A 14,401-nucleotide genomic window follows, 5' to 3' on the forward strand; every position below is an offset into this window, starting at 1 on the left:
TTGGATGTTCTGTACGTCCTTTATTATTTCCTTAGGGTACATCCCTAAAAGGAAAATTGTGTGGCCAAAGGTTCTGTGCAGTTTTCAGGCTGTTGGTGAGTATTGCTGTCGGAGGGCTGCCCCGCGAGCTGCCGGGGCTAGTGGTGGCCCCGTGACGGGTGGGGCCGGGCCCCTGCCTGTGGCTGCCCTGGGCACAGTGCCGCCCGTGCTTGGGGGGGACCCTTCTCCACACTAGCGCCCCCTAGTCTGAGCAGCTGTTTTGGGCTCTCCCTTCCGAGTGAACCATCCAAACTTAATGCGAATTTCTGAAGCATGGTTCTTTTTTCTTAGATATATATATATATATAAGATATATAAAGATCTAGAAACAGTGGAAGTTGCAGGGCATAATAAGGGCTAGAGGACTTAAAGCACATGGGGTCTGCTGGGTAAGCACCGGGTCACAGGACACAGAAGGTCTCAGGACGCTTCCTCTCCCTTGCACCCCTGTGGCTTCAGAGGAGAATTCTGTGTCTGGGCCGGAATGAGTGGCGGTGATGTACAACCTGGAGGACAGCTTAGGGATAAACGGCCTGCCGATAGGTTCCAGCAGCTCCTGGAGTGAATCAATGCATGTGTTAGTCCTTTGGGGCGCTGGGAGAGAGCTGGTGGGACCCCTTTGTTTTCAGGGGGAAGAAATAGCACCAGGGGGTGGAATGTCTGGAGTTGAAGCCAGTTACCGGTTTTTAAATCTTCTTGGTACTCATTGTTCACCTGGTGGATCATCTGGACCATGGGCGGCTGCACATTTTTTGTCCACCAATTTGTAATTCCAGAGATTTGGCTCTTCCTCCAAAGGGTATGATGGGGCACAGAGACTTAGAATCTGCCCAGCTTGCTGCTTGCTAGTAATCAAGGCAACATATTTACTGAGGAGAAATATTTTTTTTTATTTTTTATTTTTTATTTTTTTATTTTTATTTTTTTTTCTGAGGAGAAATATTGAAGCTCCAGTATTTTAAAATTATTGGAGTTCATATTAAATAATTTTCTTTGCAAATTATTATTACTGAGGATAAAGAAATCCAGTTCTTCCAATCTCTTAGATGGACACGTTGCCTTTTCCAAATCCATTGGAAACTTGGAATTTTATGCCTTTGATATTCCCATACCATAGTATGGATAGTCTTTACTTTTCTTTTCTTTTTTCTCTATTCTATTCTAAGTAGGCTCCATACCCAACATGGGGTTCAAACTCAGAGCCCTGAGTTCAAGAGTCACGTGCTCTACTGACTGAGCCGGGCAGCTGCCCCACAGATACTCTTTTTTGTAGTGAAATTGTATCATATCTATGTGTTAAGCCACATTCTTGAAGCTTTTGTTATTTTTTTAAAGATTATTTACTTATTCATGAGACACACAGAGAGGCAGAGACACAGGCAGAGGAATAAGCAGGCTCCTTCAGGGAGCCCGAAGAGGGCCTCGATCCGGGTCTCCAGGATCACACCCTGGGCTGAAGGTGGCGCTAAACCGCTGAGCCACCTGGGCTGCCCTCTTTAAGCTTTTATTTATGAATTACCTATTAACCCTGCTCTTGTGGAGCTCACGGTCTGGGCTCTGGTGGGAGAAATAGGTCTACAGAGGGGAAGGGTGTACAGCCTGGCACCTGCCGTGGTGGTGGTGCGATCACAGTGAGGCCCAGAGGGCAGAGCAGCGGGGGAGAGGTCCCATGAGGACCTGTGTCAGCCCAGCCGGGTTTGGAGAGTGAATAGGAAAGTGCTAGATTTGGAGAGCAGAGCTCGAGGAGTTGAGTGGGCTCGGCTGGATGGCGAGGCTGGGTCCCCACTGTCACCACCCTCATGGGCTTGGTGGTAACTCAGCCCTGTCCTGTTGGTTACAGGGAAGCAGAGAGGTTTCTGAAGGGGGCTGCGTGGATGAGGTTTGGGGCCAAAGGCGACGTGATCGCCCTACTGCACAAGGAGCCCCGGAGGCCGGCTCCCACTCTCTCTCGCCTTCCCTCCCTCCCCGCTGCCCGTCGTTCTGCAGCACAGACAGCTCGTGGGGCGTTAAGCCAGTTGATGATGAAACCTTTCCTAACCTGGTTTCTCACCGCCTGCCTGCTGTTTGTCACCAGTGGACAAAGGAGGAAGTGGGGCAGGACAGCAGTTGGCCGTGCAGGGAAGTCGCAGCCGCGGGCCGTGTGCTGTGCTTGGGGAGGATTTTCAGACAGTCCGTCCGTGTCTCTGCAGGTGTGTCGTGCTCTCTGACCCCCTGAAGGACTCTTCTCGAACTCAGGAATCCTGGAATGCCTTCCTGACCAAACTCAGGACATCGCTTCTTATGTCTTTTACCAAAAACCTAGGCAAATTTGAGGACGACATGAGGACCTTGAGGGAGAAGAGGACCGAGCCAGGCTGGAGCTTCTGTGACTATTTCATGGTCCAGGTACGTGACTCAGCGTGCAGCCACACAGCTTCCTCTTTCTCTTCCTGTCTCTGTAAGTGAGGCGGGTTTTTTGTGGTAATTCTTACTGGCATAGTTTTTAAAACCAAAGGACAACACACAGTAGCTGACAGCCGTTTCCGTCTCTGGGCTCCTCAGGCAGATCCGAGGTGGCCTCCTGGGTGGTTCTGTCATCAGCTCTCCTGCTCCTTCAGAGCTTGGCATCTGGCCTTTTATGAAATGGCCTTGCCCTCAGAGTAATTTGGGTTTTGTTAGTATGTTGGGCCTTCTGGGTATTTCCCATGGAAGTGACTAAGGCAGAGAAGCGCTGGTGGTGGTGACAGTCCTGAGGACGGAGTTGCCTACTACCTGCATGACACCGTGGGTACATTGTGACTTCCTGGGGCCATTTATTTCCTCTGTGGTTTTGTTCTATGGTCTTGGGCTCCAATAAAGGACAGTCTTAAGCGAGTTTCCAGGGGACCTTTCTAACCCTGCAAAGAGTGACAGGAATGATGCCCTTAGGCTTCATTATTCTTGTTGACCATATTTTGACTGAAAAAAACCTAATTTTTGCGTTTAAATTGCACTTATATGTAAATTACTGAAGAAATAATGCACCTTGAACAAATGAGAGACCAGTTCTGATTAGAAATGTTCACCCTTATCTCAGGCTGTTGCCTGTGTCTTAGCGGTATTTGGGTGACTGGGTGCGTGTAAGGGGATTGTACAAGTCCACAATTCACTGCAGGGTTGAACTGTTGCAAACCTTTCAGTGGCCCTGTCACTTCACCTTTCAAACTTCTTAAACTTGGTTCCAACAAGGAATGGGGGAATCCGAGTGAACCCTGTGGGTGGGGTGGGATTGGAATCTGAGATATCAGAATGAAGCCATGGATGGATAGATGGATGGATGGATCAGAAATACAGACACGTGTGTGAGGATTATATGAATGCATATATTTCCTTTGTCCTCTGACAGGGCCTAGAAAAAAATTATTTCTCAGTAACGTAAACACACTTAGTACCAAAATCTTGGTTTCTAAACTCCATTCTTAGTAACAACTGCCAGGGCTCCTTCTAGAAGTGTTTGATTCCAGGGCTGGGGTAGGGAAAATACAAGATGGACCAGGAATAGGACTTAGCAGAAAGTGAGGAAGCACCCTCAAACAAGCTGAATATCCATTAAAAGAAAGTTAACACTGGGCAGGCCAGGTGGCTCAGCAGTTTAGCGCCACCTTCAGCCCAGGGCCTGTGACCCCGGGGTCCTGGGATCGAGTCCCACGTCAGGCTCCCTGCATGGAGCCTGCTTCTCCCTCTGCCTGTGTCTCTGCCTCTCTCTCTCTCTCTCTGTGTGTGTCTCATGAATAATAAATCTTAAAAAGAAAAGAAAAGAAAAGAAAAGAAAAGAAAAGAAAAGAAAAGAAAAGAAGAGAAAAGAAAGTTAACACTACCTAAAGGAGCCTCCTCATGGCCATAGCTGGAACAGTCTGTACAACGATGGAACTAGATTTTAACCATGGAATACAGTTCCTATCCATGAACCCTCATAGATATAGATAGTTGGTTAGATTAGTAAAAGGAGGAGAAGGTTCAGCTTTTCCATATAGAAGAATGCCAATTTTATTTATATTTTTATTTATTTATTTATTTATTTATTTATTTATTTATTTATTTATTTATTTATTTATTTATTTGATAGAGTGAACGTGTGCATGCACAAGCAGCAGGAGAGGGAGAAGCAGGCTCCCCACTGAGCAGGGAGCCCGATGCAAGGCTCAATCCTAGGACCCCAGGATCATGGCCTGAGCCGAAGGAAGATGCTTCACTGACTGAGCCACCTGGGTGCCCCAAGAAGAATGCCAATTAAAAAGCATGTGTCTGGGAAGGCAAGGGCAGTAGCAGAGATAGAGGGTGCCCAGTTGTGTCCCTGCTGCTGAGGGCCCATGGATGGTTCCAGGGGTCATAGAGGCCTTTTCCTACTTCTTCTGGCCTCCTCTGTGTGCATTTCTACATGTTGACACCTTAGGTCCTAAAACTGACTTTTACTTAGTATAATAGAAATGTTATTTTTAATGCTGCAACTTTAATAACTATGTGTTGTTTCAAAAAGTTGATTGACATTTTTGCTTTTTAAAAACCTTTTGTTTGGGTAATAGGAAGAACTTGCCTTTGTGTTTGAGATGCTGCAGCAGTTTGAAGATGCCCTTGTACAGTATGATGAACTGGACGCTCTGTTTTCTCAGTATGTTGTCAACTTTGGTGCTGGGGGTGAGTAGTGCACTTCTGGAAGCAAATTCATTCTTAGTATAGCTTTTCCCACTTGTAAATAGTCTGGAAGCTGCCATTATTTATTTACCTAATGATTAAATCACCTTTTGTGTTTTTTTGCAAATTATATGGGATATATTCTCATGGTTCTAATAGGAAATGATAGGAGAATTAAGAATTAGTCACTTTCACTGTTAGAGCATCTTAAGAAAGCATTTACAAAGAAGGTCTTTTTCTGGTATAAAGAGTTGTTTATACGTAACAGCTGGCCAGTTATGCTTCTAATTTCCGTGCCTTCTTGCTAGCGTAAGAGTGGGAATCTTGTACTTCTGTTGATAAGCTGTCTTTGTAATATTTGAGTGCTCATTGCAGAATTTTAAATGGCACCACTGTACATCTTTTTTTAAATTTTGAAGTCTTGAATTATTTTAGAAGTGTGAAATTAGCACAATGAAACCACATACAGAGAAAAGAGTTCGTAATCATTCTCACTGTGTTTTGGTTGATACTTCGCTAGAAATGACATCGTATTATATAGATGTTTGTAGCTTCTTATTCTTATTAACAGCCCATCATGGACATTGTTCCAAGTTAACAGATCAAGTTTTCAGTTATTTTTGCTGTGGATTCATTCATTAATTCAACCATCCCTTGATGTTGGACTTTTGGGTTGTTTCCATTCTGGCCACCACACACAATTGGGTAATTGCTAGGTGTTCTTTTTGAAAGAACGCTGATACAGTTTCTGAAGAAAGGAATGATTTCAAGGAATCCTAGTGCCTACTAGAAAACCTGTAGGAAGATGAGTACTGGTACTCAGCTTGGGCACTGTCTTCTAGAAATGATGATGAATGGCACCTATTGGTTCTCTCTCCAAACCAAATTTTAGGAAGCTCAGAGTTGGATCTCTTACTTTGCTAAGATACAAATGTAAACATAACCAGAGCAAAGTATTTACTAATTAAATTTTAAAAATTTAATTTTCATCTCCATATTGTACATATTTAGATATCTTACATATTTCTTACATCATATTTCACATAATTTCTTTGTACACTCAGCTTTTAAATAAATCTTGGATAAATTAAAACCCAAAAGTATGCCTGGACCACATTTTGCAGGTGAATGTTAAGATTGTTCATTATTGTTCATTCATTTAACGGATGCTTATTGAGAACCCTGTATGTACCAGGCACAGTTCTGAATATAGTAGGTAACAAGACAAAACCTCATCCTTCATGGAGTTTACATGAAAGGGAAACAAGAGTATAGGAATAAAAATCTTCAAGTCAGGTAATTGTAATGAGTGCAGGCTGTCAGAAGGGGTTGTGGGTGAAGGGGCAGAGTGTGATGGTAAGTGCTAGGTGGTCTTAGTGTGGTCCGAGAGGTCTGAGTAAAATGTGAAGGGGAGCCAGGAGAATGCTGGCCAGGGGGCCGGACAGAGGGGCCTGCTGGTGGAGGCACCTCCCTCAGTGTGCACTTGAGCAGTTCTGAGTATAAGTTCTGGTCAGTAAAGGGTAGTTGCACTTGGCATTTGAGATGTTTAGTAACATCAGTTTGCCAATATTGAGTTGCTTCCTGGTGGGAATGCAGCATGATGAAATGGTATAACAGCTCTCTTTTGAAGTGAGAAAAATAGATTAAATTTTTGCCATATGGGTTGAATGACTAGTTATCGCCGGCTTTTAGGCTTACTTTAAGGCCATGCTTGAGTCTGGAGCTGTAAGTTAGAATTGCGGAGCCTAGTTAGAAATTTTTGACAAGCAAGGATGTTTCCCTCCTGCTTCCTGCTACTACTCTTTCCTTGTATCTACTGTCCTTTCCTCTAGGGCTGTGATTCAGGTAGCTGACATGGTTGAGTTAGAGACAGGCATGAGGCTTCAGTAAAGAAGGACAGGGTAAGGGAGGCAGAAAGACCACATCATATGAACAAGCTAATGTCTGGCATGCAGGCAGAGAGGAGCTGGCCCAGTATGCTCCGGCCTTGTGCCTTCTCTCAGACCTGAGCACGGAGCCTGAGGTCTCCCTGACGCCTTAGCCCACCAGGGTGCAGTTGCATCCCGACCTGATCACGACCCCTGGGCATGGTATGTTGGTGTGCCTCATGGTCTTGTGCTCATCATCGATTGCCATGCAGGGGTGGGACTACTCGTGGTAACTGCCCTGTCCCCCCATCACAAGACTGTTCCATGCTAGTGTAAAGGGGGCGGGCCCATGGCTAGAGACTAACTGGTTGTTGGGCCACCTGCTCGTACGTGAGTTCTCACAGCCCCGAGTGGGAATCTCAGGAAGGTGAAGTCATCTGTAGTCAGCGCCTTTCATGATGTGTGTTTGTTTAGATGGTGCCAACTGGCTGACTTTTTTCTGCCAGCCGGTGAAGAGCTGGAATGGATTGATCCTCCGAAAGCCCATAGATATGGAGAAGCGTGAATTGATACAGAGGCAAGAAGCCACCTTGTTAGATCTGCGCAGTTACCTGTTTTCTCGCCAGTGCACCTTGCTCCTCTTCCTGCAGAGGCCGTGGGAGGTGGCTCAGCGCGCCCTAGAGCTGCTGCATAACTGTGTGCAGGAACTGAAGCTCTTGGAAGTGAGTCTCCCATTTTCCCAATTTACCCGTTTCTTCATTGTTCAAACAGAAAACTCTGAACCTTGGATCCCAGGCATTGAACTGTTTGGGCCAGAGGAGAGGGTTCTCTTTTTCTCAATGTCCTTAATTTTTAGCATATGATTTGTATAGTTACTCTGTATGTTGATAATTTAACTGTTCAAAAGTGTCATTCCTGTCAACATTGGGGAGTTCATGTTGGCCCAAAGCAAGACTCTTAGATCAGTTTCTTGATGTAGGTTCTGAGAGAACTTTGGCTCATTCCCTGAGGAAGATCGCTCACCTGCCACACACGCAGCATGAGGCTTTGTAGGCGGACCTTCGCATGATTTCAGAACCACCTTTTTGTGTTGCATGTGAACACACAATGTCAGTGACACACAGCAAGCTGTGCCACATTAATCAGTAGCATGAAGGTTCAGGAAGGTACTTTACAAACGTGTATGCACGTACGTTTGAGTGAAACCCGTTAGTGAGGCTGTATATTGTGTGTCGATTGTGGAATATTGGCCTTTGAGGATCAATTCCCGCCAGGGCTCCTGCACCCTTACTGCTCACAGAATCATACACGTTTTGGTGAAGTCGGGGACCTTTAATGACTAACTAGTCTGCGGGGGGAGTCTCACCTTTTTTGTTTCAGTGATGTCTTTACCCAGAAAGGGGCACAGATGCACATACACAGTGTCACGTATCATCTAGAGGGTTCATGGACACCCCTACCTCCCCTACCCCATTCCGCAGTTAAGGACTAACTGAGCGATCCAACTCCATTTTACAAATGAAGAAAGCAGGCCTGGGAGTGACTAGGTGATTTACCCAGTAACCAGTCACAGAGTCAAACCCTCCACGCCAGAGTCGTGTTCTTTCTGTCGTGCCTCCTGCCAGCGCTCCCAGGGGCACAGTTCTAAGAGGTCCCTGAGTGTAACCGTACTGCGTTAGCCAAACCATGGTGGAGACAGTCCCCCATAACATAGTCACTTTCCTCCTCTGTACCCCAGGATACTGAGGAACAGGCTCAGCACTTAGTTTAAAATGATCTTAAGAGATAAAAAAATTTTTTTCTGACCCAAATGAAGAGAAATTCTCTTAATTTCTAAAGGAGAAATCCCTAGCCTAGCTGAGCCACCAACTCATGAATGTAAGAATTTGTATCAAATTATTATTCTTGCCTAGGTACTTAAACAAATGAGGGAAGCTCCCGCCTTCCGTCCTGAAGTGATGATCCTTTAGCTTCCGTCTTACTGCGTAGACCTGGGTGATCTGCTTTGGCTGCTCCGATCTGGCCGTACACAGCGGGGGCTGTGAAGACAGGGCACTCTGTGTATGTGTGTGCCTGCACACTAGGCCTGATTTAGAGATCCTGTCAGGGGTTGGAGGAGAGCTAGGGTGTGCGGTAGAGCCCCAAGTGGTTCACACTCAGCATCTGCAAACTGTGGTAACCCTGGGAGGGTTCATTAGCACGTGCTTGTGAGGCTCAGGGTGCGGGGGAGTTGGGGGATGCTGGGCCCCACCTGTCACCAACTGCAGGATTTAAGAATCTGTCCGAAATTCTTGCTCTTGCCTCAGGAAGTCGACTAGTCAGAGCCTCGTGGCCAACCTGCAGAGGAGAGGAGACATTGTCAGTGGCTGCCGCTCCTGGGGAGGGGCCTTTGGCCCTGCAGGGAACCACTTGCTGCCACTCCTCCAGGCTTCTGGAAGGCGAGGGAGCCTGTGGATGTGTTACATACAGCTCCCCAGATCTGAGGCCAGCCTAGGGGAGCAGCAGGGAGGCCTCTTGCTCTGACGCCAGCACACAGGCGTCCTCATCCCAGCACAGATCCCTTCTCACTCCAGTGCCCACACGGTGTGAGTGGGCTGCGTGGGGGCATGTGAGGTGTCCCACTCGTTCTCAGCACAGCACACAGGCAGCAGCGTCTCCTGCCCACTGTGGCTTGTCTCCACGGTAGGAGCGCATGGAAACAGGTCGGTTACTGCCCTTCTGGCTGGAAAGAGAAGCATGCAAGGAGCAGGTGGTGTGGACGCTTCCTGGGAAATGCTCCTGCCTGCAGGTCAGCGTGTCGGCATGAGGTAGTTGGATCCTCTGCTCCCGTCCTCTGGTGCGGGAGTGCGCTGCGGGCTTTCCACGGGCGTGGTGGTGTGGTGTGCACCTCATGTCCGTTACACTATCCTTTCTCCTGGTTCTGTTGTTTTCTGAGTGAACGGGTCATCCTCTGGGCCGTTCCTCGAGGGGCTGCACCCCCACTATGAATCACGGTTATTGTACTTTGCACCTTTCTGGTTCTGCTGTGTGCTGTGGAGATGAGTTGACCAGAGCTGAGTTCAGGGTGAGGACATACTACCCACTGTTTGCTTTCTCTTTCTCTGTCCTGATGACCCAACTTCTCGTTCGCTGTTCTCCACTGTTCTCCTCATCCCCCCACTGGGAGTGGGGTGGTCTGTGACTGTGCCTTCCTTCTGCATCCTGCCACGTGAGTGCCGTGGACAGTAGCTGGGCCCCGGAGGTGCTGCGCCCCATGAACTGCCCAGGGCACAATCTGCCGACCTCCCTTGTGCTCTTCTTGTCCCACAGGTGAGCCTGCCCCGTCCTCCAGGGACGCCTCCTCTCACGTTTAGTCAGCACCGATGTGAACACCGTCCCCTTGCAGCCCTTTGCTGTGAGCTGCTTTTTGTCCTCTCTGCTATCCCAGCAATTTTTTTTTAAGATTTTATTTATTTATGCATGAGAGACATATATAGAGAGAGGCAGAGACACAGGCAGAGGGAGAAGCAGGCTCCATGCAGGGAGCCCCACTTGGGACTCGATCCCCGGTCTCCAGGATCACATCCCGGGCTGCAGGTGGCGCTAAACTGCTGCGCCACCGGGGCTGCCCTGTCCCAGCAATTTGTAATCTTGTCGTTAGGGGTTCTTTGTGCAGGTCAGCTTTTAGGAAGACAGTTCAGCTTGGAGGCAGGGAGAGTGGGCTCTGGAGCTGTAGGGCCCACACTCTGGCCACACCCCGCCCTGTGCCTCCCTGCTGGGGACCAGGGCTTGTTTACTTGCCCCTTTGGGCTCCCCTTCTCCGTCCAGGAGATGGAGGCAGACAGTAGCTGCCGTATGGGTGCTGCAGACCCGCCAGGTAGCAGGTGTCCAGGGAGCTGAGCTTACTGTGCTGCCTGCCGAGTGTCAGCCCCCGAGGTGCCAGTCAGGTCTTAGTGTGACCCTCCCATTAATGTCTTCTCGAACATTTCTTTCCAAGGATGGAGAGCCCATGCGAACATGTGTGTCAGCATTATCCTAAGGCTAGATGCTACATGGTACCTGAGGCAAAAATTATTCTCTTTGCTTTCTCATCTCAGGTTCTTTCTGGAGGTTGGTTTCTGGCGGGGTGGGGGAGGGTGTTTTGTCTTGAGTAAAGTTTTCAGTTGGCAATTATTTGGAAAAGTGTATTCTTAGAGTTTCTTTTAAATTTTTGTGGAAACTTAGGGAAAAGACCCTAAGTTATTTACATTTCTTATACATTTAGTTCTACTATAAAAAACAGGCTCATTTCCTGGTGTCTGGGCTAGCTTTTTGGTGGGGTGTTTGGCACATTTATATCCGCAGCCAGAAGCTATCATGGAGCCATGGCTTCTGACACAGGCCCGAGGGACTTGAAATGGTGCCGTCCCAGACTGTGCTGACGGAGAGGCCAGGAGCTCAGCCAGCTTGCAGCCTGGGTCCGTGTGTAGCTCTTGTAGCTTTGGCTTCTTTTGTTCATCCTTTTAAGCCCGTTTGTGCATCTCTAATTGTGACACTTCTTGAGCAGAAAATGCTATGTCTGTTTGCTTCTGTGGTTTGTAAAACATGTCCTGATAACCTCCTGGTTGATTTATCCGTTGATCTGAAGCGTCTTCTTTGAGACTGGGAGGCCACACGCTGGCCAGATGCCATGGGAACAAGCCCCACCTCTGTAGTGGGACCTGGAGTTCCCGTGCCAGGGGTGCCACTGAAGAGCCTTGGGCCAGCACGTCTGATTGAAAATGTGTAAAAATGGAAATTGTACCTACCCTATACAGCTGTTAGGGATTGAGGAGTAACATCCATAAAGTAGAGCAGTTCTGCGTGAGCTCAAATGTCTTTCCACAGAGTATTTTTTTCCAGAACACTTTAAATAATTCCCTCCATTTATGAAACATTGAATGTATTGTTTGTATGAATTTGGAATAAAGATAGGTATACAGAAGGAAATGTCATCGCTTATTCTAACAGCAGGTCCCCTTTTGGGTCTGTGGCCTGTCTGCAGAGGAAGTGCATTCATTCAGTCCTGTTAGGAACATTTGGATTGCTCAGAATTATTTGCAACTGCATCAGTGTGTATTTTTGTTTATCTCTGTATGTGATGTATTTATTCATGTAGAACTAGTAGCTCAGGGACATACGTGTTTTTAAAGCTTGTATTTATTTATTTTTAAGACTTTATGTATTCATGAGAGACACACAGAGAGAGGCAGAGACACAGGCCGAGGGAGAAGCAGGCTTGCTGTGGGGAGCCCGATGTGGGACTCGGTCCCAGTTCCCTGGGGTCACGCCCTGAGCTGAAGGCAGACGCTCAACCGCTGAGCCCCCGCAGGTGTCTCTTAAAGCTTTTTTTTTTTTTTCCTTCAAGCTTTTAATATACATTGTCAAATTGCCTTCCAGAGAGATCGTCCCATTTTTCAGTTATACTAGCAGTGCCGGTTTCCCTGCATCTTTGGTAAGAAAAAAAAAAGTAATAATGTGCATATATTTTAATCTTTACCAAATTGTGAGACTATAAGGAAGATATTTTCTAGAAGGTCATTATATATGTTACAATGACTTCCCAAATGATTTTTTTAAAACATGTGTCCCCCTCAGTACTGATTCAGTTGGCAGACAGGGTCGACCAAGAAGCACCAGGATCCCAGAGGAGCCACTTGGTCTGGAGACTGGCCGGAGCCAGGCACAGGAGGCCATCATAGCCAGGCCACCAGTTTGCAGGCAGAGGCTGCATGTGGTAGAAGCTTTTGGGTTAAACTAGATGAAATAGAAAAGGCGTACCTTCCAGGCTGGCCACTGGGATCAGCGTTCTGAGGTTCGGGCTCAGCTGAGGACAGAAGCTAAGGCGTAACTGAGGAGAGTGGCTTATGGTCACTGAGTGCTTGCTGTGGGGCTCCTGGGTAGGCAGGTGGGAGTTGTTGGTGTGACCTGGAGCCATGAGGACCTGACGTGGAAGAGGAGTAGGAATGGACAGGAGGACAGGTAAATGGCGGAGGTGTTGCTGAGGAGGAACTGGAGAGGGTTGGTGGCTCTCAGGAGGAGAGAAGGGTGGGAAGCATTCGGGAGCCAGTTGGTTGCCCTCAGGACACTGGTAAGTATGGGCTGGGGGCATGGTGCACAGACGAGGAAGAGCAGGTCACTCTTGACCCGAGGAACCCATAGTCAAGTGCACCGAGCCGGCCATGGGTATGGAGGGTCAGCAGTGTTGCCAGGCGGTCAGAGGAGACTGTTCGGGTACAGAAGGTGTATCAAGGATGCAGAGGTCCCATCTCTGCACAGAGGCTTCAGTTCAGTTCAGTGAACATTTCTGTGGCACCTACTGTGTGCTAGGGAAGGTTTCTAGAGGTGGTTTTGGATGATGTATGCCAAGCAGGCATTTATTCTAGGCACTGCAATTTTGGCAGAGAGCAAGATAGACCCGACCCTATCCTGGGGAGTTTACATTTTAATGGAATGAGTAGGTTGGGTGAGAATTCGCCAGGTAGATGTAGGCTTGTGGTGGCAAACGTGAGAGCAAGTTTGGGGCAGAGAAAGTTTTAGTGAAGGGAGCATAAAGGAGCTCAGTCTTGCGGAACTTAGGGGGTGAGACAGGGCTTGCTGGTGAGGCTGCAGAGCGATTGGAAGTGTTTGTATGTCCTCCCGAAGCCTGGGTTTGGTTCCATAGCCTGGTAAGGAGCCATTGTTGGGTTTGAAGTCATGGTGCCATGAAAAGTGTGGGACCTGCTGGGGCAGAGGGCAGACGGAGGCCCACAATTAGATGGAGGCAGGAGAGCCAGGGACCAAGGCATTAATCCACTGGGGAGGACAGCGGTCTGAACCAGGGCAGTCGGGGTACATTTTAAATAAATGGATTCAGGAAAAATTTATTCATTGAGTCTATTGAATATCTCAATATATGTAAAAGTAAATCTCGATGTCATACCAGATACAGTTCCAGGTGGAGTTTTGATCTAAACATGAAAGATAAAGAAGCTTCTAGGAGAGCATGTGGGAGACTATCTCCACGACCTAGAGGCTAGCAGATATTTCTGACACAGGACCAAAAGGCAGTGACCGTAAAGGAAGAGAGTGTGGGACCGGACTACAGGGAAGAGGCGCGCCACGGCGTGGATATGCAGGCGGGAAGGGCTCTCCCCTAGACAGCGTGAAGAACTCCTGCGCATCAGGGAAAGGGGCTGAGCCATCAATAGAAGAATAGGCCAAAGAAGCTCTCCAAATGGCCACAGAGCACATGGACAGGTGCTTCATGTCCTTAATCATAGCAAAGGGCAAACTAAGTCTGCAGCGGAGGCCAGCACACAGCCCGACCATGGCCACCGTCGCAGGGCTCCACCCGTGGTAGCGAGCGGGGTGGAATGAGCTCCTTGGTGGCCGAGGGGGTGGCAGTCCGCGCCTGCACTGTGCAGAGTTGTGTGGCAGTACCTGCTGGAGCCAGACGTACACGTGCCCGTGAGCCAGCCGTCCTGCCCCGGGCATCTCCACACACAGGGCCACGCGTGTACCAAGAGGTGCAGAAATGCTTGTGGCAGCATTATTCATAATTGCTGGAAATGAAATAACCCCGATGCCCATCACGTACCACGGGTACGATCCTTGTGGTCTGCTTGCACGGCGGCCTAGCAGACAGCAGTGGAAACGGACGGACGGCTAGCGGACCAGAGGAGCGAAGAAGTTGGACACCGAAGAATGTAGACGTTTTGCTTCCGTGTACACAGCGTTCAAGATGAAAGTTGTAGCAGCCTGTTGTGAGGCGTCCGGCCAGGGCTGGGTTTGTGAAGGGGGGGTGGCTACCAGCGAGCTGGACGTGGGGGTGACTGAGCGAGGGGAGTCCTGGGGGCAGGGGCGCC

The 14,401-nt window shown here is 48.3% G+C and overlaps 1 protein-coding gene across 3 annotated transcripts in view; it reads left to right on the forward strand.

Moving 5' to 3' along the window:
* TRAPPC10 (trafficking protein particle complex subunit 10) overlaps window positions 1-14,401 on the forward strand; it is an 87,218-nt gene that overhangs the window by 37,060 nt on the left and 35,757 nt on the right. For 2 of the 3 annotated variants that reach the window (XM_055313417.1, XM_055313418.1), the window contains exons 5-7: window positions 2,229-2,424; window positions 4,581-4,692; window positions 7,032-7,279. In XM_055313417.1, the coding sequence (XP_055169392.1) occupies window positions 2,229-2,424; window positions 4,581-4,692; window positions 7,032-7,279 (556 nt within the window). The remainder of the gene's footprint in view (window positions 1-2,228; window positions 2,425-4,580; window positions 4,693-7,031; window positions 7,280-14,401) is intronic. The other variant, XM_055313419.1, reaches the window with a different exon arrangement.

This window comes from Nyctereutes procyonoides, unplaced genomic scaffold (genome assembly GCF_905146905.1).
Source record: "Nyctereutes procyonoides isolate TBG_1078 unplaced genomic scaffold, NYPRO_anot_genome, whole genome shotgun sequence".
Classification (NCBI taxonomy): domain Eukaryota; kingdom Metazoa; phylum Chordata; class Mammalia; order Carnivora; family Canidae; genus Nyctereutes; species Nyctereutes procyonoides.